Genomic DNA, 25,417 nt, shown 5'->3' with positions numbered 1-25,417 from the left:
ACTGAGGTCGTAGGGAGAGAACATTCCACTTCCTGGGTTGAGTTTTTTTTAATCTAAAACTCCCTAATAGGGGAAACACAGAATACTTCCTTGCTCAAAGAAATTTTAAAAATAATTTTGTTTGACCACATATCAGGTCAAAGTATAATGCTTTCAAATGAAATTCACTTAAAGAAGACTACTTCATTAATCCAATCTGTGCATTATATTCACTTACCTGTCTTCAAGTAACATATCTTCAAATTGCTCTGCCAAATCTTCATCAATACCAAGCAAGTCCTGTGTTGGGAAATAATCATATCAGGTTTGGAAATATTATTCGTACATGCAGAAACCTTGGGTCAACTTTTGATGACAAACTCCTAGAACAGTTTGTTACACAGAAATGTCACACAACTCCATTTGTGATTTTATTGACCAACAAGAGTGTTGCTAAAAATGGAGTTATTGGTCAAGCAAGAAAAGTGGAAGGTGGCGACTTCACCTTTGACCTTCTGACCTCAAAATCAACAAAATTGCTGGGATCGAAGCCAGTATCATACATACCAACTTATATGAGCATAGGTTAAGTTCAACTAAAGTTATCGTGTTAACAAAGACTTTAGAAGGTTAAGATAAAAACATGTCACTTTTATCTTGACCTTTGACCATTTGACCTCAAAATCAATAGGCTTCCTGGGATTTATGCTATTATCATACACACCAAATTATATGAGCCTAGGTTAAAAAAACTAAATCTATCGCGTTTACAAGGATTTCAGAGAGGTAAGATGAAAACATGTCGGTGTGACCTTGACCTTTGACATTTTTTACCTAAAAAAAATCAATAGGCTTCCTAGGATCCATGCTAATATCATAAACCACAAAATTATATGAGCCTTAAGCCTTAAACCTTCAAGTTAAACTGAAGTTATCGCGTTTACAAGGACTGAAGAAGGGTAAGATGAAAACATGTCAGTGTGATCTTGACCTTTGGTCTATTGACCTCAAAATCAATAGGCTTCCTGGGATTCATGCTAGTATTATAAACACCAAATTATATGAGCCTAGGTTAAGTTAAACTTGATTTATTGCATCTACAAGAAAAAGTTCATGGACGGAGAGAAAGAAGGACGGACACAGAGCGTGATACCATAATACGTCTAGAAAGGCATATAAAAATACATATGAAAATCATAAGCTGATGTCAAATCAGTTTATTTCTTTACATACTAATAGCGGCTGATATAAAATTGTTAATTCCTCATTCAAAGGTATCACACGCAGTTTAAAATGTATGATATTCATAAATCTAAATGCACTCTAAGCCAAAGAATCATAGGTAACTGAATCAGAGTCAAGAATGAGATAAAAAGGAAGCCGTCATACCTGTGCATAGGGACCAGCACACGCACATCCTCCCCTAGCCTGTATCCCATAGACATCATTGAGCAGAGCACAGATAAAGTTATGATGGAGGAATTGTTTGGTGTGAGGATGACGGATCAAGAATGAGATGATAGGAAGGCGTGGCTGGGATGTACTCCCTAGGATGACCAGGTTAGGACAGGAGGAGAAACGTTCTAGAACAGAGCTGTGTGGACCAAGATACCAATGGAACATATATATATTACATGTGACCGGCCATCCCCATCTGTATCAATAAAAAGTTTACACTTTGAAAAGATCCCCAAAATTGAAAAAAAAATACAAGGTAATATTTTTTTCACCTATCAGATGAAAGTATATTTTTGACAGAATCTTTGACAATATCCATTTATGTAAAGCTCACGGAATTTGTTTGGGTGAATATGAGGATTTTCATGGTGTGTCAAGGGTGAAAAAAAAACGGACTGACCATGCTGGGCAATTCTATTATTTGGGTGGCATTCTGGGTCAATGGAAATAAAACAGATATGTTGTAAGTTTCACAACAACTTTGGATCCTGACTGAACATTTTAAGCCTAGGTTAACATAACTTTCGGCTTCAATTTCGGACACCTCTAGCATTTTCCTTTATTATAATTTTTCATTAAAGTGGAAATACACTGCATTTGTAATTTCAAACTTGTTTTTCTACTTCCTGAGGCATAGAAGAAAAAAAATTGTGCGTATCTTTTCATACAAATTACTGCTACATTTAACCCTATCTAGGCCAGGGGGCCTCAGAAGCCCCCCCCTCAACAATTCGCGCAATATTTTTGCCGCCCGAATTTTTTGGACTGTGCTGCTCGCTGACTTTTTACTTCAAGTCTTGCTATCTATCATCACTGTATTAAGCTCTGCATTTTGATGAAATAATTTTAAAATATGCATTTAAACATATTTTTAAACAAAACATTTAGCAAACTTAACAATGAAATCTTACCCCCATATTTCTTTCTCTCTTCTCATAATCATTTCATGTCCAATAGTTTCTTTGAGTTGCATTACCAGTCCTGCTCTGATAGCACCAACAATAGAGGGCGTCCCACCCTCCTCCCTCATCTCAATTTGCTTCAGATAACGATGAGCTTCTCTCCGTACCTATGGCACAGATAGAAACATGCCATAATGATAACAGAACTTGATTATTTGCAAGCAAAGAAAATATTGAAACTTGCACGAATCAATTTTGTGCAATGCCCAGTTGATCTCATTTCCAATGTGTCTATTTAGTGTTGTTAGAACAAGTGGATATGACATGAAATGGGTATAGCCGAAGCCTGACTCATCCATTTTTTTCTTTGATCAAGAAAATTGATAAGTTCTGCTTTACAATATTATTTTTATAGCTCTACTTGGTTGATTGAAAGTTCGGAAATATATACCATGTGAAAGTTCTGATCATAAATCTAAAAAAGGAAATAAAGAATTGAAAAATTGTTGATATTCATATTCTTTGGGAACTCTGAATTTGTTATGTTTTTCATTATTTAAGTGGTGCACTGGTCCGGACGAAATTGCACCGGTGACTGACTGCCTTGTACCGGCACCAGTGGACCGCCCGGTTCGACTCGGGCAAAATATAGCCTAACTTGAAATTAGACCAAATGGTAAAGAGGCTAAATGGCAATTAGAGGAGCTGGTTGTAAGACCAAGTGGCCAAAAGTTTGAATACTCACAAAGAAAACACTACCGCCACCGCCACCAGTTGGATTAGGATTAACAAAGAGGGCCTTCTTTGATACTAATATCCCAGGAGTCTCTACACCTCCAACAAACTTATGAGGAGACAAGAAGATGGCATCTTTGGAGGTCAGAGATGGCAGAATTCTGAAAAATACACAGAAATTGGATTGCTCATTATAAATGTATGACTTTCTAGTTTTAGTATGAGGGGGGATGGTAAGTGGCCTTTTATTTCAAATTACAGGAGATGAGAGAAAGATTGAACTTCTAATAACAGGCCTGTGAGTGGGGTTTCAAAAAAATAGCGGAAAAATCTGAAAATTTACCTTACTATCACCAAGCCGCTGCATTTGCGCCCATCACGATTCACGGTGTATTCTAGACCAAAAGCTTCAGTCTCTGTATTTTGGTTGTTCCACTGAACTGCGTTGGCTCACTCATCAATACATGTACATAGACTGAAGAGCTTGGAGGCCCATACGCACAGACAACGTATTTTAGCAGTAACGTATCTAACAGTGGAAACCCGATTTTCCGATCGTTTTTTGTACATAAAATGTCACATTATGAAAAAGAAATCACATCCTTATTTACAAAAAAATGTTTAAAATTCAGAAATATCGTACCTTAGACCGCACTTACCACTAATTCCTTTGAAATAATGATGGAAACGTTGTCATCTTCGATCCTTTCGTTGGTCAACATAAATTACCATCTTGGATGACGTCATCATCCTTACAGACGTATTTACCAGTCGCAAAATATCGCGATTTGAGCCGCTGCTTTGCGCTTGTATGCCAACAACGGCAACGGTGTGATCTGCAGCAGTTTCATATAGTTACTAAAAATTCGAAACTTCTCGAAGGCAAAATACAAGGCCCCGTAACGTGTATATTGACAACACACACATTCTGCTCGCATCCATTTAACTAGACTTGTTTTCCAGCCGTTTTGGATAAAATAGCGGAATTTTGACTAAAAAAAAAAACGGAAATGGAACACAGGAAAAAAGCGGATATTGAAATCGGTCTTAAAAATGAAAATAGCGGATTTCCGCTAAATAGCGGAGATTTCACAGGCCTGTAATAAAACAATCTTTGTTATTTTTGCTACATTTGCAGTCTCCCAAATTTCATTTTGCATTTATGCATGTTTAATTGCTTTGTTACCAATTATGCATTTCTCTGATATTGTATCTTGTATTTTTATTGAATGGAATTTGAATAAATTGAATTGAATTAAAAAAAGTAAAAATGTAAAGCAAGTTGGATTCTTGATTATGCAGTGTATAATTATACCTCCACCAATGCCAGATATGAAATCTATTTCATGCTTAACTTGTAGAACTTTCAACAGCTTTCATGATTCTAATAAAAGTGTTACCTTGAACATAGAGCTTTCACCCACTGTAGGCAAAGGGACAAAAATATGACTTATACATCATTAGAATCACTTATTAAAGGAATGCACCTCTTACTTATCACTATTGTACAACGCCTAATAGCATGTTGTACCCAAGCAAATGGGAGGCTGAATGTCACACATTCATTCCGTTGCACACAAGACGTACCATCCAAATGGCTTTAGGAGGTGATGTCACAATGCGATTTACATGTAATTAATTGCGCTCAGTATTAAATAAGGTGACAATGCACGTATAGCCCGCTGGCTAAATGCGCAATGCTGTCCAAGATCATGCATTTGTGGGCCTGGCTTGTGGGATTTTGCTTTCAATATTTTTGCTCCCTTTTCACAGATTGCTGCAGGGAAAAACTCTTGTTTTTCATATTTTCGCTAGATTCCGTGCAATGGTGCGAGATTTCACATTCAGTAAAGAAAGAAACGCTCTATTCAACTTGGCTAACGCCTCATTGAATAGAGCATCTTTCTTTCATCTCATGCGAATCTCGCACCATCGCACTCGTGCCTATTCACTAATTGTATATTATTCTCTATACCATCGTGATTTAATGGTTCCCCCTTTGCTTTTCTGAAAGATCATCTACATTACACACAATCTGTTGGAAGTAATCAATGGTGGAATATTTATACCATCATAAACTTTGATTTTTGCAAAAAAAATACAATTTTAAGGAAATCCCCATGACAATCAGGGAAGTTCTGCAGTCACAGTGAATAATTCAATAATATTCTCTCATTCCGTAGTAAAATTCAAACATATCAGTTTGTTTGTTTTTTAATCAAAACTTACCCTGCAACAACAGGATTCATGTCTATTTCCACATATGGTCCTGAATAATGCAATCAAAAGATTGAATAAAAGATAGGTAAATTCAAAAGGAAGGAATCACTGGATATTCTGCATGGCAAACAGTTCATTTTTTCCAGAGTTTAAATGTAAAATGTTTATAAACAACATGGATGAATTATTATCCAAGTAGCTCTTGTAATTAATACATGCTCCCTTCCTGGAAAATAATGATAGAGTTTTCCATCAAGTTGTTACTTACAAATTAACTACATTACTTGGATTGCAGAATGCTTATATCATGCTGCTATATTAGGTATGCTTCAGGCAAGCTTACAAGTTGTGAAGTTCAACCTTTGGTTTAAAAAGTATGCAGAAAATATCTGAATAGTAATGCATCAGCTTATTGCATGTGAACAACTATTCATAGACAAGTTTCTCAATTTATCCAAACTACATTTGAAACTAACGAATACAATCACCCGTTAAGATTACATCTCATGAAATGAAATAAAAATTGGTTGTTAAGAGGCTGGAAATCATCATAGATTGCTGAGCCTAACAACATATGCAAGCAAGACAATTACTTTTGAAAGATTGAGCATTCGTCTTCAAGCACTTTACAACACACACCTATTAAAGCATTTAAATTCTAACATATTACAACATTGGTCTGTTGAAGCCTACATCTTGTTCATACTGTTTTCAAGATCAAGCAAATTTATACAAAAGCACTATCTTGAAAGAGATAGCATCATCAAATCAAACAATACACTAACCAGCAGTAGCATAGTCCCAAAAGGCAAGGGCATCGTGTCGATGGAGGATGGTTGTTATGGCAACTGTATCAACTAGGATACCAGTTACATTGGATGCTGCTGAGAAGCAACCTATAAGCTGACGTCCTGTGCTCCTCCACGTCTGAAAGAATACCAATACGACCCATCTTATTATGAACATGAAGAATGCATTAAGCCTGTCCTACACTGTAATAAAATCTGATATTTGATTGTTCTCACAACTTTCCATTTTAAAATTTCAAACAAGTAAAATCATCTTATTTGAAGTTCAAAATAATGCTACAAATACAAAAAATCATAATTATGCTTTACTGTAAGTCTTGTGGTCAGAGTCATGTAAGTCTTGTGGTCAGAGTCCTGTAAGTCTTGTGGTCAGAGTCTTGTAAGTCATGTGGTCTTGTAAGTCTTGTGGTCAGAGTCCTGTAAGTCTTGTGGTCAGAGTCTTGTAAGTCTTGTGGTCTTGTAAGTCATGTGGTCGGAGTCTTGTGGTATTGTATGTCTTGTGGTCAGGGTCTTCTAAGTCTTGTGGTCAGTCCATAAAGGCTTCCAACTGTAGCCAATAGCAAATTGCTGTGGCATCACTATGCTTTGGAATTGAATTCCTACAGGGAGGCTCGCAATAGATAAAATTTACATTGAGTATCCACACCACCATTTGTAACTTTGATCATTAAAGATTTTATAGGTTTGATTGTTTACATTACATGCAATTACACATTTTCCCAAAATCGGATCACAAATATACACAACAAAAAAAGTAAGTCCCCCCCTAAATCTTGAACGGAATTGTTTTGAGATATGATATTTCGTAGGTAGTTTTCAACACCTATTAAGCAACTCCTGGAGAAATATGAGAGTGATCGGATGAGTCATGTATGAGTAATCGAAGATTGAATTAAAAATGACAATTTTTGAAAGTCACAAGAGTCGTGTTTCAGATTGTGCAAATACAAAGTTGGACAAAAGTTGTTTTTCGATGAATTTTATGGTGTTATACTGTTTTACTATCCATCATTTAGCCACTCCACACACAATTTTGATATCGTTGAGTAAGCACATTGTATTGAAGGGGCCAAAAATTACCTACACGCTCATGTAAAAATATATTATATATTGGTTCGGATATTATTGATGTTTGTTTAAGGGGGGACTTACTTTTTTTGTTGTGTATAGATCATGTAATGTGGCTTAAAAGTCAATCATCATTATCATGATAGTTCATATGCAGTTCTCACATTCATTCCCCATCCACCCCCCTTTCCCCTCTCCCTCTCTCATTCATCCGCTTTTCTTTCTATAGTTTCTCATTCCTGAGTTTTTTGCGTAATTTTCGTATATTTTGGTTATTTGATATTTTCTTTTAATGATGTCTCCTGTTGGCAATCATGGTTTCTATTTTGATTTGTATATATAAAATTTATTTCTCGTTTGTCATATTTTGAGGAGCCCAAAATAAAAAAGCTTAGCTTTTTAGTGGGATCCTCCATTTTCACAAATTATAAATCACAAATCCTTTACACATGATTATTTTGTATGTAACTTTCTTATAACATGTCTTTCTCAAGTTGATTTTATGACATTGGTATATTTGTTATGATGTTGACTTGTTATGATTGTATTTACTTGATTTATATTTTGTTGAAAATGAAATAAATGAAATGATCCTCCACATCTTATCTCCGGAAACAGAGGCATTTTTCAAAATCCAATTCCCTGATTTTTCCCTGAATGGAAAAAATAAAATAATTTTCCCTGATTTTCCTGATGGGCTGGGAGCCCTGGGAAAGAATGTCATTTCAGAGAACATGAATGTAAAAGAGAAATGCCAGTAGTTGCAGAAAACACTGATTTCATGAGAAAGTCTGTAAAACCAGGCTGAATTGTTAGTATATCATCGAGGATCTAGATCTGGTACAGTTGCATAAACTGAACTTTGTGAAATCTTGAAATCTACGCTGAAAAATGTTCACACTGAAGATCACCAACACAGATAAGCGCACTTGGGACAGGGCATTAATTGCTCTGAACGTCGGCCCGACGCTTGACCCGAATCCTGTGCTTATTTGCTAATTTCTCAGCAATTACACAATTTCTTCCAGAATCTTTTGGAACATGTTTTTTATTTACACAAACACTTTGGTGGTCATTTCATTGGAGTCTGTACGAACTCATTTTTATCTGTTAGCTATATGCTATATATATTTGGATTAATATTAGTTTGATTCCTAGAGATATTTATTCTCACCTGTAATAGTGAATCAAGGATTCTTGTATCAGCTAGACCATCAGCATCTTCAGGTATCCTTATGATCTGAATACAACAGAGAGATTACACATCAAACTTATAAACAACACTAACATCAAATCTACATGCATGTCTGAAATATACCTCTTAGTAAATATGTACAATAAGAATTACTTTTTGAACCTTTATAATCATAATAATAAATGGTATATTTACCCAGGGTAGCCACTTCAGTTCCGAAAACTGTTCTCCCAGCGGGCCCTGCTATTATTACCCGGGTAAGCTACAATGTAGGCCACCTATTCGGTGCACACAGCTTTTTTAGGAATTACTTCCTGCCGGTACGCATTTACCTCACCTGGGTCGAGTGCAGCACACTGTGGATCAATTCCTTGCTGAAGGAAATTAACGCCATGGCTGGGATTTGAACCCATGACCCTCTGTTTTAAAGTCCGGAGACTTTAATGCATTGTAGCTGTAAATCTTACAGTAACCCATGTACAAAAACTTATAACTGTTTATAGACCTACATGTAAATACAGATCAAATATTTATATTACAGTGTAGTGATATCTCAGAAACAAATGATTCAATTGGAACAAAAGCTCACATGGATAAACATATGGGGGACAGTGTATTCACACTATGCAGAAAGTAGAGAATGTTTATAAGAATTATAACAGAAACATGCTTACCTCTGCTCCTGTCTCTCGCCATGGTAACAGGTTTGAATGATGCTCATAAGGTCCCACAAACACCACCTTAATATATAGTCAGTTAAAAAGAAAAAAAATTAGATAGTTAGCACAAAATTTTGTGACAAATAACAGATCACGGTTACAAAAATTGTTAAATATTTACATACTCTCAGATGAACTTCAAAACTCTTGATCATAAATAGTGGTAATAAAAGAAAAAAAAAGATTTTAAAAGTGAACAATTAAATTTTTTGATTTATCGAAATGGTGTTTGGAAGTTCTCTTACCCAAATGACTGCCACTCTCTAATCAGCGCCAATCCACTCATCTTCCCCCTCAAAAGATGAGTGGATTGGTGCTGATTAGAGAGTGGCAGTCATGTGCCCTCTATGTTAGCTTTGGAAAGGGCACTTCCAAATGCCAAGGTCCAATCTGGACTACTACTATTCCTGTACCAGCACCAGAGATGCTAAGTTCAAAGACCAGCTATGCGTGAGATTTTCTGTGAATCTGAGTGAGATCACAGACATTGTGTACAATGTATATGGGGATAGGCTGTGATAGTTGCGTGAGACAGAGATTCGAGGGGATGAACAAGAGTCCAAAATGCTTGAGTCTCACGCATAATGCGTGAGACTTGGTAGCTCTGCAGCACCATAACCACTACTACCAAAACCGCCTCCACCACCCTCAAAACCACAACCACCACCATTTTTACCACCATAATCACCACCACAACCCCCTCTATCATCACCACCATCACCACCACAACCACCACAACTACAACCACCACCATCACTACAACCAGCACAGCACCAACAAACACCACCATCATCATCCTAGTGGCACTATACCTACGTACAGGAGGGTCAGTTAGATGGAGTGCATTGACAAGTTTATGAATGGCAGCTGTACATCCAGTCCCAGTAAAGATGACTGCATCATGTTCACTCGCATTCACCGCATTCCGCACGATATCTCTGACAAAGAAAAGGAAATGCACTGAAAGTTAGAATAAAAAATAACAGAAAAACAGTTTTAACATGACAGTCATGACCATCCCAAAACACTGACAATCAAAAAAAGCAAGTACCATAATGAGTTGATTACAAAAATTAAATTCAAGAATTTAAGATAAAAGATTCTATAAAATAAGTCTTATATGTGTCATCACAGGTACATCATCATGTATTCCCATCTAAGCAGTATGGTTACGAATCAAGCCAGCAATCAGTGTTATTATGTATACAGTATAATTCTCTATATTGAAGAAATGTTATGAAACTCAAGTAAATTATTAAATGGTTGGAATATACTTGCCCAAAAATCTATTTCACTTGCCCGAAAAAAATCCTTGAAAAATTAAGTTTTATCTCTTCAAAGGAAAGTTTTGCGGTTATTTAAACCAATGACCCTTTTCTCTCTTTTGACATGCACTGATAGACCTTGTTATTGCATTTCTTTTTCCAAAGAGATTTTATTTTGCCTACCATGACTATGAATTATGGTCAATATCATATCATATTGACCCTATTTTTGGTCATTCTAGTACTGTGAGAATTTTGCTTGCCCAATTCGGGCAAGTAGTTTTGGTCTTTACTTCAAAGCACTTGCCCGATTCTAACTTTTACTTGCCCCAGGCATTCGGGCAAGTGCTTATGTAGCACCCTGCAATCTTGAATGTACTGTACCTTGCTTCGTGCCTGAAGAGAGTTGACTGAAGAGATGTAACAGAGGTGGTAGTATGGGTATTACCATAGGTCGGTAAAACATTAGCCCTGATGTAATCCTCTATGAATCCTAATGACCTAGTATAAAAAGAAAGAAACATAAGTGTTCATGTGATGGTATGGTTTTACACAGGCATTTCAATTCTAATGCATTCATGTATAAGTTTTAATAGTGTACTGATATCATATGTAATTCTAGTACTGGACGTATATCAATTTAGGTATCAGCACTTAAATAGATCCTCTTTATTTGAGATAGAGTATTGACCTAGACTGGACATGTCCCCACATTGAAGGAAATATACTTAAAAATGAGACATATATGTGGTAGTAGAGTGATAAAATTTTGCCAACATTATTTTAAATGCTGAAAATCAGTATTTTGGTGAGGAAATCAGTATATTCAAAGACATACCATAGCACAACACATAAGACTGAAACATAAGAAATCAGTATTTTGCACGAAACCATCAGTATTCTTCTCATTTTTCAGTACTAAATACTGAAAATCAGCACTGGTTGGCAGCTCTGCAACATGTTTTACATTTGGTACTGGTTTATGATTCTACGAAATATATGATCTCAGACTGAATACCATACTTCACAAAACAGACTGAATAGCATTAGCAATTAAACATTGACTTGAACTTGTGTCGTACAATATGGCTACTACTACTGGTAGTAACTCATAAACTGAGATTGAATGAAGTCACATGAATACAGAAAACTAAAGGATATCATAAAAATAATAAGGGCTGCACGACCATGTAAGTTAAAGGCAGCAAATGAACTCAACTCAGGTTTGTAATAAGGAGAAAGTTGGAGCAATTATGACATGCCCCAACTCGCTCGGTACAGTACAACCCAATAATCCCTATACTTTTGGAAGATCAGATATACATGTAATCTACTTTATTGAACCTTAATTGTTGAACTACTTATTTAACTACTTACTTTCCTGATGCTGTGTAATCGCTGTAGGTAACTGAAGAAAGAAAAATATATATGTGAAACTGCTATAGAAAGAAAATTTTAAGTTTGATAAAAATGATGAAGAGGCTTTAAAACGACAAAACATTTATATCTAGACCTCAGAGTTAGAGTTACAATATACATGTACATGTAGGCCCACTGAGCTGAAAAATCTGTGATGGATGTTACAATTATTAATAAAACAGTTTTGTAATATTTCTTCCTTCCTTTCAAATAGAAAAGTGCTTCAACTTTCCCTTTAACATCCATTGGCGGCGGAAGCCAAAAATTTTAGGAGGGGACCAACAAAATTTTTGACAAGAAAAAAAAAAAGGTCATAAGCCAGAATTTTGTGGGGGGATGGTTGAGGGAGGGAACCAAGAAACAAAATTCACAAGCGAAAAAAAAGGTCATAAGCCAGAATTTTGTGGGTGGCTGGTTCCAACACCACTTTGGAAATAAAATTGTGAAAACAGAAAATATGCACTTACCACGATTATATGGATGAAGGTCTATCGTTATGGCAGTATCCCGACATCGAGGCACAGACTGGAACCTCAAAAAAACAAAAAGTTCTGTCGCGATACCTCTCCTAATTCTTTCAAAATTCATTACAAAATGGCCGATCGAGACTGGGGTAGTACTGTAGTAGGAGAGAACTTTTCCGGTTTTTTTTTAGGTTCCAGTCCGTGCCTCAATGTCAGGATAATGCCACGTGATAGACCTTCATCCATATAATCGTAATAAGTGCATAATTTCTGTTTTCACAATTTTCTTTCCAAGTTATTGAGACCACAATCTACCCTAGTCATGACTATGCCTTCTATGGTAAATGCACGGTGGACTCCGGCCCGCAAAGCGGGCCGAAGTGTGTGGATTAAAATGTGGATGGAAATGTGGATTAAAATACACCTAACATTAACGGTTTGCATGCCGTCGCCAAGCGAAAGACAATGAAATCAAGATGGCAACATAAACAGTGGCAAGTTCTTGTCCATCTTTTCATAACATTTTTCTCGCATTTTTAATGAATTCTTGTTAAAAAATGAAATAAATGTTGTAGAAACGTCAGAAATGAAGTTGTACCCCATGTAGGCCTATGATTTAGGGCTAGATCTTTTAGAAGGAAAGCAGAAATCTCGGGGGCAAAAGTTTCATGTTTTTTGGCAGTGTGTGTAGATGTATGGGAAGCAATTCCAGGCTCCATCATCCCTTGGGAGTATTAAAGTTTACGTATTGTAGACTGGGCACTGCTCCAGGGGCCTCCAGGCTAGGTCTGGGACAATCCTAATTTTTGCCTATTTCAAATTTGATTTCGGACCATGGCATGATGACCAGCGCATCTACTAAATGAATCTGCATATTCTATTGGATTCAACACTCCAACAGATGGTTTAAAGGGGTGGTCCAGGCTAAAAGTATCAAACATAGATCTAGATGAATGAATAGAGTAGAACTCACTGAGCAAAATGCCGAAAATTTCATCAAAATCGGATAACAAATAACAAAGTTATTGAATTTTAAGTTTAGCAATAGCTTGTGAAAACAGACATCAGACATTAGGTGGGCTGATAATGTCACATCTCCACTTGTTCTTTTTTATTTATTTTATTACCGTATATGAAATTAGGTTTATTCAAATCTTTTCCTCAAAGAACTAGAAAAATTGGATTGACAACTGATTCCTAGTGCATTAGGTATTTATTGCATTTTCATTATTTCACTTTCCGATTCTTGACTGAAATACATCACAAACGACTAGAGGTTCTAAACCCTTGACCTTGTATCTTTGGTCCCTGTGTCTGCACTTTGTACCTACCTTACGTTTACCTCCACTACTTGCATGTACACGTATAACTTCAAACTAACTACCTGTATTTGTACACTGTGTACAGTTCTCCAGACTGGATGAAATCAAGAAGAAGCTGCAACTTATTTCATAAAGGGAAACATATTATTCACACAAGTATGAAATAATGAAAAACTTACAATTTTATGTAATATAAAATAAAAAACGGAAAGGGGAGATGTGACATCATCAGCCCAATGAATATTCATGATGACCGTTTTCACTAGACAGGAATAACCATCATTTCTAGCATGTCTAGGAATTTATTCAACAATTTCTGACATTTTACTATAATCCCCATTCATACAGAGACTGAAGCTTTTGGTCTAGTTTCCACAAACTATTGCTAAACTTTGTTATACGATTTTGATGAAATTTTCAGCATTTCGCTCATTGAACATGTTGAATTCTACTCTACATATTAAGATATAAATATTTCCAGCCCGGACCACCCCTTTAAATCTAAAAACCAACTTTGTAAATTTTCTCATCAGATTGTCAATGTACCATCTGGCCTGTGGAGAATCTACAGGTAGGACTATGGCATGCCAATGCTGTATTGAGCACATACTTTAAAAAATCCTTAAAATATCACTTTTGTGGCCAAAATTACTAATTTCCATATAGTTTTAATTTATTTATCATTAGTAATGTAGGAATAATTTTTGTATTCACCAGAGCGCTCAAAAACTTGAATTTTGGGCATATTTTTGTGTACGCCCTCTAGTATTGGTGGAAAGTAATATGGCAAGAAAATTTTCATTTTTTGATCTCTATTTTTAATTAAAGGGGAATTCAGCCTTGGCCATAAAATGGTGTGTTGGGAAGGAGAAAAATAAATTAAACAGAATGGTGAAAGTTTGAAAGAAATCGGACAAGCAATAAGAAAGTTATTGCTGTTTTAAAACTGAGATCACTAATACTATGTAGATTTCAAATTGGCAACTGGGTAAGTAAATTATGACAAGGGGCAAGGACAACTTTCCCATAGGCCATGTACTTTATTATCAGGGATTTGTGGTTTTCTCCTAAGTACCCATTCCCCTGGGGCTGTAATCTAAATATAACCCAGATAGTATATTGTTTTATGTCCTCATTAAAGAAAAATATAATTTGAAATAAAACTTTTGGGAAAAATGACAATTTAGCCATAATATGTATTGGAGTACATGGAAGAGTAGTCCTTGCCTTACATCACTATGACATCCCATATGTGGCCAATTTGATGTCTCCATGGGTATAGTGATTACCAATATTTACAACTTTAAAAAATTCTTAACTTTCTTGTTGTTTGTCCAATATTGTTCAAACCTTCAGCTATCAACTTGTCTGATTTTTCTTTTCCTTATAAAATCAAGTTTTTATTTGGGTTGGATTCCCCTTTAAGAAAAAATGATATAAAGAATCAAATTCAAATAAGAGCCAAGTTGTATGAATAACAGGTCTATGGAAACTGTCAGTGTAAAAAAATCAAGCATTTGCCCCAAAGAAAAAGAAAAAATAAGCCAAACATTGCCATGATTGGCACCCTTATTTTGCCACACATGGAGATATAACTGAGAACAAGGTTATATCATAACCTTGTTCATTGAATGAGTGAGTTGTGTCGCGGACGCAGTGGCGCCGCGCTTGCCGGCCGGCATGACAGACGGCGCTAGCGCTGGCGTGCCGGGCGGGGCGTCAATGACTGAGCAGCTAGCAGCTCGCGACACGAGTTACCTTTTCGGGGTCCAAAAGGCCCTGAGAATGTTGAATCATGCCCAATAACATTATCTCTCATATACGTCAGAAATAAATTTTCATTTTTCCGATGCAAAGTTTCCACACTTTGGTTATTTTCCTTTGGAAAGGTATAAAATAATCGTGAGCCATGAGTCAAAGTCTTTTGATCAATGGGCGCTGCCATGTTGTTTTGTCACTAGCATCCAAATTGTAAATTCGTGACTTAGATTCTAAAATCATTTGTATATCATTTTTTAGGATATTTTGTTTCATTAATATAAATAAGAAAATAAAATAAATTTTTTTCAATGTTAACGAAGAGTTTTTTTATTTTTTATTGTGTTATTAATAAACAAATAAAAACACAATTCGAACAAGCCAGGGGAATCCCGGAATCACAATAATGTCGAACATTCAGTAAAACAACAATTCAGTCTTTTTTCCATTCGCAAACGTTGTGACCGGTTCAACGACCTACACTATCCTACATCGCCGAGCTGAGACTAGTACTAATAAAAACGACGAGATCAAGATTTATGCAGTGCCGGTATAATGTGGCCAGCCCATGCCCATGAAAATAGGCCTACTATTTTAAATATGCACGACCTGTCTTTGCTTGCCAAATAGAGTTAGAGTAACTTAGACTACAAAACAAGATGATAAGATCAAGTCTTCATTATTCAGTTCAAGAAGGTCAGAATACAGAGTCAGAGGAAACATGGATATAATTATTGCCTTTTCACGGCAGGTAAATATATCATGTAGATGGAGACTGATGCCTCGTTCTAGATAACACTAGCCTTGAGGTTGAGGACTCCAGTCCATGATCATGTTTATTAAATATTTTGACATATAGGATTTCTAACCTCGCATGTTGTGTGAGTGGGGGGTCGGCATGGTAGGGTGTCCGGACACTTTATCTTTTTGAAGCCTTCTTTTTTGTATTTGGATTACACTAAAAAATATGAATTTAGTACACTACTTGTAATCATCTTCTATATTGTTCTTTAAAATATTTCCCAACATTTTGTACTAAAAATTGATGAAACTTCGCTTGTAATTTTTTCCAAATGACTTTCTAAAATTGATCGTCCGGACACACAACAACTGGGTATACTTCATCATGGAGTCTTGACACTTCCCATAGACGCAGAAGTGAGACCTAGACACTCGGATTGATTTCCCTAGGAAATTCATGTTGATGGTGTAATCGGTTTTGTACGGGTGAATTTTATTGATATTTGAACCTTCAAACGCCTAATGCGTATGAAGGTTCCAAAAATTGGTTGGTAAAAAAGTGAAAATTTTAAGGTTTCTTACCAGACCGATTTCTTGTGTAGATCCCTTGATCCGTTTGTCAACAAAGCAAATACAATAGGTCTGACCTGTGAACCACTTCGTTATGACGTACATTCAATTAGCGATGTTTCAAAATGCCGTTTTGAAGAACAATTTATAGATAAAAATTATTATTTAACAATTACTAGAATTTAATGCGTGATTATAAATATAATAATTATAATAATTATTTATAATCATATAATGCGCATATGCCTATTCCATAGCGATGCATACCCACTCACACACAGGGGACCCGCTCCAAGGACCCCCGTTTTCACAAACATTTGTAGTTCCGAAGCCCGTTCTAAAGCCCCCGTTTTTTTGTTTCTTCCGCGGCACATACCTACCACTTTTGTGGTGGAGTACCCCCCCCCCCCCGACACATACCTACCATTTTTGTGGTCGAGTACCCCCCTGACACATACCTACCACTTTTGTGGTCGAGTACTACCTGTAAACAACTTAGACAAAGTCTGATTGAGACTTAGAACAACATCAAAATCAAAGCCCAAATAGAGCTATTTTGTTACCAATTGATGCTTAATGCACCTGAAATTCAGTTGATTGATTGATTAGATAGTGGAGAGCTGACACCAAAAATATGAGAAAAAAATGGAAATCTTTAGTGTAGCTGGATCTTTGTTTACTGTAATTTATGATTTTTTTTTCAATTATTTTTTTATTTTCATAACTTGATATACATATAACAAACATAATTTATGATATTACTTCATATCTGTCAAATTGTTGTAGTTGTACATCATGAACTCTTTGTTCATAACACCGAGTTGCAATTTTGATATTCTTGATATTGATTTGATATTCTAATTTTTTCATTGTTCTACTCCAGGCTATGTACGGTTTGGTTCTTCATCATCATAGGTGTTTGAGATGGAAACAGTTTGGATCAATTGTCTTAACAGGCAGAAGTCCCTACCACCCTCAATTTCATCAGTGTCATCATGATGCTTCCAACAATGACTTAAATGGAATAACACAGCAAGAAATTAAAGAAGGCAAACATAAAGAGAGAAGTGGTATGAATATTAGAGATAACGGACACACACTTGCAACACAGAATAGAAGTGTTGAATCACCGTCGTTAATTGAAAATCAGGGAAACACAACAAAGTCTGTAGATGGTGCTTATTCGACAAGATCAACGTCAGATACCTCTCGGGTCAGTAAAAGTTCAATGTCAAGTAGTACACAGGATGATAGTATCAAGGGGAAGAACTCAACAAATGACACGTCAGAGAAAACACTTCATGATGATAAATCTGGAAGAAAGGAGCCACCGGTAGCCCCAGATCCCGAGACGTGCTGTGAAAGCGGTTGCGTGAACTGTGTCTGGATCAAGTATGCCGAAGAGGTCAAAGACTACTATCCAGATCATCAAGAAAGATTAAAAGAAATTGTGGATTCGATTGAAGATTACAATGTCAAGATGTTCGTCAGGATGGAACTGGGCATCAAAAAGTAGTCTCGACCCCAACTAGACATGGAATAGTACACGCTACTTCTAAGATGATACTCGTCAGGATCCAGAAGTCAGGATGTAGTGCTAGGAAAGTAGTAAACTGTATGGTGCAATGTTTATATTTCTAAGGATACATGTATTTACAGTAAATGTAGGCAAGATTCTGAATGCAAGCTTGCAATATGCCCCTATTTATATAGATCTATAAAAAAATTCTTCCTCTTCAAGATGGCTGGCGAGGAGCATGGCTTCTGTAGTCATATGTTATCACCTCATTTTTCCAGCATTAATCTATATCAATTAAATTACAGGTAGATCAAAACAGTGTACACTTTGCCTTTGGACAATGACATACATGTAAAGCAATCAGACTATTCCATATCTATGTATTCTTACATAGAACTTATTGTTTTATCTTCATTTTCTTCTTGATTAACAAAGTTTTACTGTTTCCTCTGGTATGATCTCTACATGTACTTTCTATCAATTATTTTAGCCACTTCAGGGAAAAGCTGTCATGAAATTTACTCTTTCCCCCTCTAAACACTTTCTCATCTTCAAACTTTTTGTATAGAAATCAAATGTATAAGTTTTTAAACAGAGAATCAAAAGATCTTAATGCTTGTTATTTTATTACAGTTTATCGGAAATTCAAATCCAATTTTTTATTGTCTTAATTGTAAAGTTTCTATTGCACAAAGCTTATTCAGTATGTAAGGCCCTTATCTGGAAAACCAATACTTTCAGCTTTTTTTAAAGCAAGAAGCACAACATAATATAATAGCCTAAATAGGACGCATTTCAATGTATAAACTTGAACTTAGACTTAAAGCCTGTATTTAACTTAAATGGTGAATCCCAAAAAATCACTTTTCAGTTCATTACTACATGTAGATTATATAAATGTGTATGCCCTAAAAATAGTTATGATGTGGCGGATATGAAATCAATATGATTTTAAAGTATAAATTTCACAATTTTACGTGAAAATTATTTCGATCTTGTGCCCGATCAAGTTAAAATATCTGCATGGTTTTTCCATTTGATATCAAACCGATTCCAAAGCATGGACTGGGCAGAAAATTTCAGGATATAATATTTGTTCATAGCTTCTTGATATATTATCTATAAACTTGTAAGATAAATGTCTAAAGAGCCTGTTTTTAATTTAGGAAAATAATAGATATCGCCAATAGAGGGCACTAAATATGTTTCATTTGAGAATTTAAATGTTCACAGAGAATAGGCAGTTAAAAAATATCAATTTTCAAGACTGGACTTTTGGATGATACTCAAATATAATCCACCTTATTGATCCTTTACTAAAGACAGGCTTTATATTGTCCCGTAAGTATAGTTTGTAGAGAGACTGAATTACTATTTCATTTATTGTAATGTACAAACTACATTTATACTTCTCAGAGTGCTTTATAACTGACTTTTTGTGCTGCTTGCTTCTGTTTATTTATTGATTTATTTGTATTTGCTGGTAGAAACAAGAATATCGTTACCAGGATTCATCATACCGTTACTGGAAGTGAGTGATGACACTCAAATATTTCATCATTCTTTGTTTGATAATATGTAGATGCCTTTCTTGTCATTTTCATGCCGTACAGGCCTACAGCTGTTCATTAAAATATTCACATATCAATATGAAAGATAGGTACCTTAAATTTTTGGTTACACTTCGTAATTCCGAAGGTTCGTAATTCCAAAACACGTAAATTGCCTATACCTTGATGTTCGTTAATCGAAAACATAAAAGGGTTCGTTAATCCGAACATTTGTGGCGTTATTCCAAAGGCTTGTTATTCCGCATGTTCGATAATCCGAAAGCAAGATAAGGTTTGATGATCCGAAGGCTCGTTAATCTGAAAACGAAATAAGGTTTGCTGATCCAAAAAGGAAATAAGGTTCGCTAATCATTTCGTTTTTGGACTAACGAACCTTCGGAATATCCGAAGTTTCGGAATTACGAATGTATGCAAAATTTTTAGCATGTTTTACAATGACTAACCTTTTTCCAAATACTTATTAAGACCTGCATGAATGAGAGGTTTTGTGTGAAGTTATTGAATGTGTGCAATATATTCAATATGGGAAATATAATTTGTATTAGGAGCATTGTGATTTATTGGTTTGACACAAAAATATTTTTCTGCTTTTCAGATTCGATTCTTTTTTTCAATTTGCAGAAAAAAATGGCACTGAAAACTATTCAGTGCTCAAATGGATAGAAACCTACAACTCTTCACTAGACTTTTATGATTTCTTTAGCTCTTATTGGGCCTAAATTTCTATGTCAGGGAAAGTTGTTACGCATAATCTGAATGCAGAAATTAGAAAGCTGCGCCAAATAAGCAGAATATAAGGTAGGGTAAAAACTATTCAAATGCTTTATATTCAATCAATTCAAGTTTGTGATTATGAAGAAATCAAAATATCTAATCTGAAAAGCAGAAAAATCACCCAGATACTTTTCAAAAAGAGTTACCTGTATTCATTTTCTTATAATGGATTTGTTGAAAATACATACATGTATGTAGGGAGGTTATTGTAGAGTACATCATGTAAGTGTAACTTACATGACTAAGCTACATATAGATCTATCTCTTATTCTATATTTTCACTCATGTTTCTTCCTTTGTTTCTTATCTCTTCAAATTTCCCCTTCTTTTCATCTCTTGGAAAAAATAGGGGGGTTGCCAAGGGGGAGTCTTGCCCTTCAGCCTTAAATATCAGGCGACAATGCTATCAAGAATCGGTTAGTCTTTACTCTCAAGTTATCTACTGTACAATATATGAATAATTTACTTTTATTCAAATGTTATATTCATTTTCAATTTAATTGATAATGGAATTAAAGAATCATCTACAACTTCCATTGAGAAATGTTCAGGTGTTTTGATCATGACTCTTCACTCTTGTGTTAGTGTAGAGCATTATAAGATATTTTCTTTCCTTGGCTCCATTTCATGAAATGTTGTTTAGCACATTTATTAATAATAATAATATGCAATTTCTTATATAGCGCTTAATACAAATGTTTCTAAGCGCTGCATACTATTCCCCCGGCTTTAGCACGGCTACCCTGATCGGACGTATCAAGCATTAAAGGAATTCCTTCCTACCGGGTACCCATTTACTACACCTGGGTCGAGAGTGGCAAATGTAGATAAACGCCTTGCCAAAGGACGCTACTGCTGTGATGGGATTTGAACCCCGGACCTTGTGGTTCACAGTCCAGAGACTTATCCACTGAGCCACAGCACCTTATTATGTCCCCTTTGTGAAATCATCTTCTGCCCCCCCCCTGCACTCTTCCCCATCTTCACTCAACCCCCTACCCCGGGCCCATACCGCTCTCTCTATATGGGTCCCTTACTCTCCTTCCCCCCTTTCTACTTCACTCTCTTTTTCATCCCAATCCAATCTCTCCTTCCTTTATCTTCTCTTTCTCACATTTCCCCTCTCCTCTTCGTAACAATTCCCCCACAATGTGTTTCCTCATTCTTTATAGACCTTGTGCAGCATAACCAATCACAATGCCATGTTAACACTGAAACATGCATACTTTTGAGAATTTATGCAAGTATGCCGTAGACGGAGTAGAAGTGCAAGTTCTAGTCTCCATTACTGCGGTTTGAATCTCCCAAAACGCAGCAAAAATGCACCATTTTTTAAAAGAACTATTAAAAGGGATGGTCCAGGCTGAAAATATTTATATCTTAATACATAGAGTAGAATTCACTGAACAAATAAAGTTATTGAAGTTGAAAGTTTAGCAATTTTTTTATGAAAACAATTGTCATGAATATTCATCAGGTGGGCTGATGTCTTATCTCCACTTTCCGTTGTCTTTGTTATTTCATAAAATCATAATTTTTTCATTTTTTGTGTGAATAATATGTCTCCCTTATAATGAAATAAGTTGCAGCAATAAATATCTAAAGCACTATATCAGTTGTCAATCCAATTTTTCTAGTTCTTGGAGGAAAAAATTGGAATAAACCTAATTTCATATAATAAAATGCAAAAGAACAAGTGGGGATGTGACATCAGCCCACCTGAATGAATATTCATGACGACTATTTGCACAAAATATTGCTAAACTTTAAACTTCAATAACTTTATTATTTGTTATCCGATTTTGATGAAATTTTCGGCATTTTGCTCAGTGAATTCTACCCTATTTATTGAGATATAAATACTTTCAGCCCGGACCATCCCTTTAAGTCTGAACTCAATCAGAATTACACATAATCAAGTGAGAGTGAGTAACCTCTAGCAATCTTGCTAGTCCTCTGAATGAGGGTACCATTCTGTCTCTAGGGCCGTGGATGTGATGTCGCATGCATTTTATCTATTCCTCTTTCTCATTCTAAATATAACTCAAAAGCAAATTCAGTAATCACATACTCCTAACATTATGCTCTGTACTAACAGTTAAGTTGGGGTGTTGCTTTTTATTCCATTTTGCGTCATTTTCTCCTCATCTGATGAAAAAGCATATGGACAATCATATGAACATTTTGATATCAACAGCATGAACATGTACACAGGAAAGCAAAAGGCCACAAAATATATTCATACTTTATATACATTCATCTTTTTGAGAAGCGTCAATATAATACATGTTCACCTTCATATATCAAATTATCATTATTATACATATCGGCCACATTGTAAACATCACATTAAAAAATCAGTCCTTTCCTTGTTTTTATAATAAATTTTGACAATAAAGATTTCTTATTCACTGCCATGAGATCTTTCTATACATATTTTTTAAGTTATACAAATTTCCAGGTCAATATACATATATATCTATATTACTATCATACAACACTTGTATTCTGTTCACATAATTCTGTCAATACAAAAGCTAAGAGAAGGAACACAAGCTAATTTTTATAACATAACACTTGCAATTTAGAATCTTAGAAATGAAATGCCTTTTGATACTAAGTCTCAAATGGCTTGAGGAGTATCTTTAGCATAACACTATGCACCAATAAAAGCAGTTCAAATGGGATGTCTTATCCCAACGAGTAACAATCTTACACAGTATATGATAACATTTCAAATTCAAATAAGATTGTGCTTTTAAAGAGCTGACCAACACCAGCACCTGAACTATATTCATCTCTAGAGATAAAATAACATATATCCTTGTCACTTTGTATGCCTCACACAATTACACATGCAAAAGAAAGTCATAAATCTGGGGGGCGTTTCATGAAAGGACTTGTCGGACGTTTTATCCGACAAGTCCCATTTTATCCGACAGTTACCATAGTAACAGTACTTCTCAGCCAATCAACATCAAAGAAAGATGTCAGATCTGACAACTTGTCGGATGAAAATATTGATGAAACACTCCCCTGATGTAAAAAGTCACAATAACTTAAGTAGAACATTGAGCAAGGTAACACAGGAAAAGTCCATCAATAGAAGTTATTGCTGCAATGGCAAACGCACTGAGTGTACACACATGTATCGCATGTGCATATACTTCATTTAAAATTCAATATATATCTCCCACGTACAAATAGATTGTGTTTGTTCCCACTCTTGTCTTAGAAGAATAGTGAGGATTTAATAGAATAAATATAACCATTAGATAACACAACGGATCAAATATATAGCAGATGAGTAGGCCTATTGAGTTTTCTTTCGAGGAAAGATTAGTATTAGTTTGATATTCTTTTATCAAATCAATTTTTATTTTTATTGGAATTCAAAAATTATAAATATCGATAAATAATTAAACATGTAGGTTCTGATATAAATGAATGATATAGATATCTTTGTTAGTTTTTGTCAGAGGTAATAACATATAGTAGAATGGAAGAGCACAACATTTGTACTGTAAGTATAGTATTCATCTTCTCTCGCATATAAATTGATAACATACTGACTACTCATTCTTAACGAAACCTGGAAAGTATATAAATATTAATACTCGTTATAATTTCAAAAAGGTTGGAAGTTAACTCAAGGTATTAATGTTTAACAAAATTCATAAAGAAATATGACGACAAGAGATAACACAATATGAAGATTATCACAGATATCATTCACAAATTTATAAACATGATCTTAGAGTTATGTAAAAATTGAATCCTATTGCGGCATAATGAAAATAAATGATTGACTATATAGTACTTCATATATTCTGATAGTTCTTAGGTCACAAACAATGAAACCATTATACCACATTAAAGGTATTGTTTAACTTTGTGAGCAGCCGATTTAAAAAAATTCTCAAACTAAGATGAAACATGTGTACAAGTGCATGTATTAGAACTAATAAACCCTGAAAACCATTATTGAGAATGAAAAGCAAAAACTACAAGGCAAACCCCGATTTTGTAAATACCCGGTAGGCGTCTTATAGACACCTAAATAGTACCCATAAGTGTATGGGATGAAATTAAGATGGTGTTTCAGGTCACTTTATATTTCAATTTTTGAAACACTAAATAATTATTTTCGAACGCAATTTTTTCTGGGCTTCATTTTTGTAACTTATCACAGACACAGGTGACAAGTGTGACCTTCTAGCTCAGATTTTTTAAAAGTCAAAACAATGTTAACCAATCACTTTAAGGGGATCGGATAAGAGATAATGTTAGTATTATAGGGTTTTAAAATATTCTTGAATATTTACTTGTTTTCAGATACAAGGTTTTGCTGTTGGAAAAGTTTTTTGTCATGAATCAATCCAGATTAATTTATCATCACAACTGATTCATAAATAATCAGAAAAGTCAACCAAAGCAAATTTGAACAATGTAACAGAAAGAAACACAGAATTTTTTCAGGTCTGAATAACCCAATACACAATAAAAGTGACGAGAACTTTCGGTGCATGGAGTTTGAAATCGAACCCGAGTGAAACATATGGTTGGTGCTAACGACAGAAACTGTAGCTGACATTACTCTGTATCCCAAGTTCAAAGTATTAATCATTTCGTTTTTAGTCCTGAGTAGACAATTGGTCTACTTTACATGTATAATAATCTAATAATCAAAGAAAGATAACCTACATAGAAAGTCGAAAATTTATTTAAGAAATAAACAATACTCCCAGAACACCCAAATGTGTTATGAAACCATGTAAATCTATCAAGAACTACATTTCTAGCCAGTAATTTAAATAACAGAAGCATTGATTTAAGTTTTTTAAACTTCTTTGAAATAGTCATTCTAATCTCTCAAGGTTTATTTATTTCCAAGAATTTCCAACAACAGATCTGAAATATGCTATCATA

The 25,417-nt window shown here is 35.1% G+C and overlaps 2 protein-coding genes across 2 annotated transcripts in view; one reads left to right on the top strand and one right to left on the bottom strand.

Moving 5' to 3' along the window:
- LOC121422867 overlaps window positions 1-15,511 on the bottom strand; it is a 36,011-nt gene extending 20,500 nt beyond the window's left edge. Inside the window, exons 1-12 of the mRNA XM_041618093.1 lie at window positions 15,314-15,511; window positions 11,728-11,758; window positions 10,735-10,851; window positions 9,906-10,023; window positions 9,041-9,106; window positions 8,346-8,411; window positions 6,080-6,221; window positions 5,304-5,343; window positions 3,085-3,235; window positions 2,349-2,506; window positions 1,369-1,573; window positions 218-279 (exon numbers count right to left, since the gene is read on the bottom strand). Of these exons, the coding sequence (XP_041474027.1) occupies window positions 218-279; window positions 1,369-1,573; window positions 2,349-2,506; window positions 3,085-3,235; window positions 5,304-5,343; window positions 6,080-6,221; window positions 8,346-8,411; window positions 9,041-9,106; window positions 9,906-10,023; window positions 10,735-10,851; window positions 11,728-11,758; window positions 15,314-15,500 (1,343 nt within the window). The 5' untranslated portion in view covers window positions 15,501-15,511. The remainder of the gene's footprint in view (window positions 1-217; window positions 280-1,368; window positions 1,574-2,348; window positions 2,507-3,084; window positions 3,236-5,303; window positions 5,344-6,079; window positions 6,222-8,345; window positions 8,412-9,040; window positions 9,107-9,905; window positions 10,024-10,734; window positions 10,852-11,727; window positions 11,759-15,313) is intronic.
- Window positions 15,512-15,983: 472 nt separating this feature from the next.
- LOC121423359 lies at window positions 15,984-19,626 on the top strand. Its single transcript, XM_041618714.1, has 2 exons — window positions 15,984-16,064; window positions 17,508-19,626. The coding sequence occupies exons 1-2, from the start codon at window positions 16,035-16,037 to the stop codon at window positions 18,138-18,140; spliced, it is 663 nt and encodes a 220-aa protein (XP_041474648.1). The 5' UTR covers window positions 15,984-16,034; the 3' UTR covers window positions 18,141-19,626.
- Window positions 19,627-25,417: the final 5,791 nt, after the last annotated feature.

Source organism: Lytechinus variegatus, chromosome 10 (assembly GCF_018143015.1).
Source record: "Lytechinus variegatus isolate NC3 chromosome 10, Lvar_3.0, whole genome shotgun sequence".
In the NCBI taxonomy this organism is placed as follows: Eukaryota; Metazoa; Echinodermata; class Echinoidea; order Temnopleuroida; family Toxopneustidae; genus Lytechinus; species Lytechinus variegatus.
The sequence above is the reverse complement of the archived record's forward strand: the minus strand, read 5'-3'. Positions and strand labels throughout refer to the sequence as shown.

What these genes read in the sequence shown, in the direction of transcription:
- LOC121423359 (XM_041618714.1), top strand. Translation starts at nt 16,035, where the DNA reads ATGGATATAATTATTGCCTTTTCACGGCAG. An exon ending in TTATTGCCTTTTCACGGCAG is followed by an intron (nt 16,065 to 17,507) that starts GTAAATATATCA and finishes GTTCTACTCCAG; the next exon opens with GCTATGTACGGTTTGGTTCT.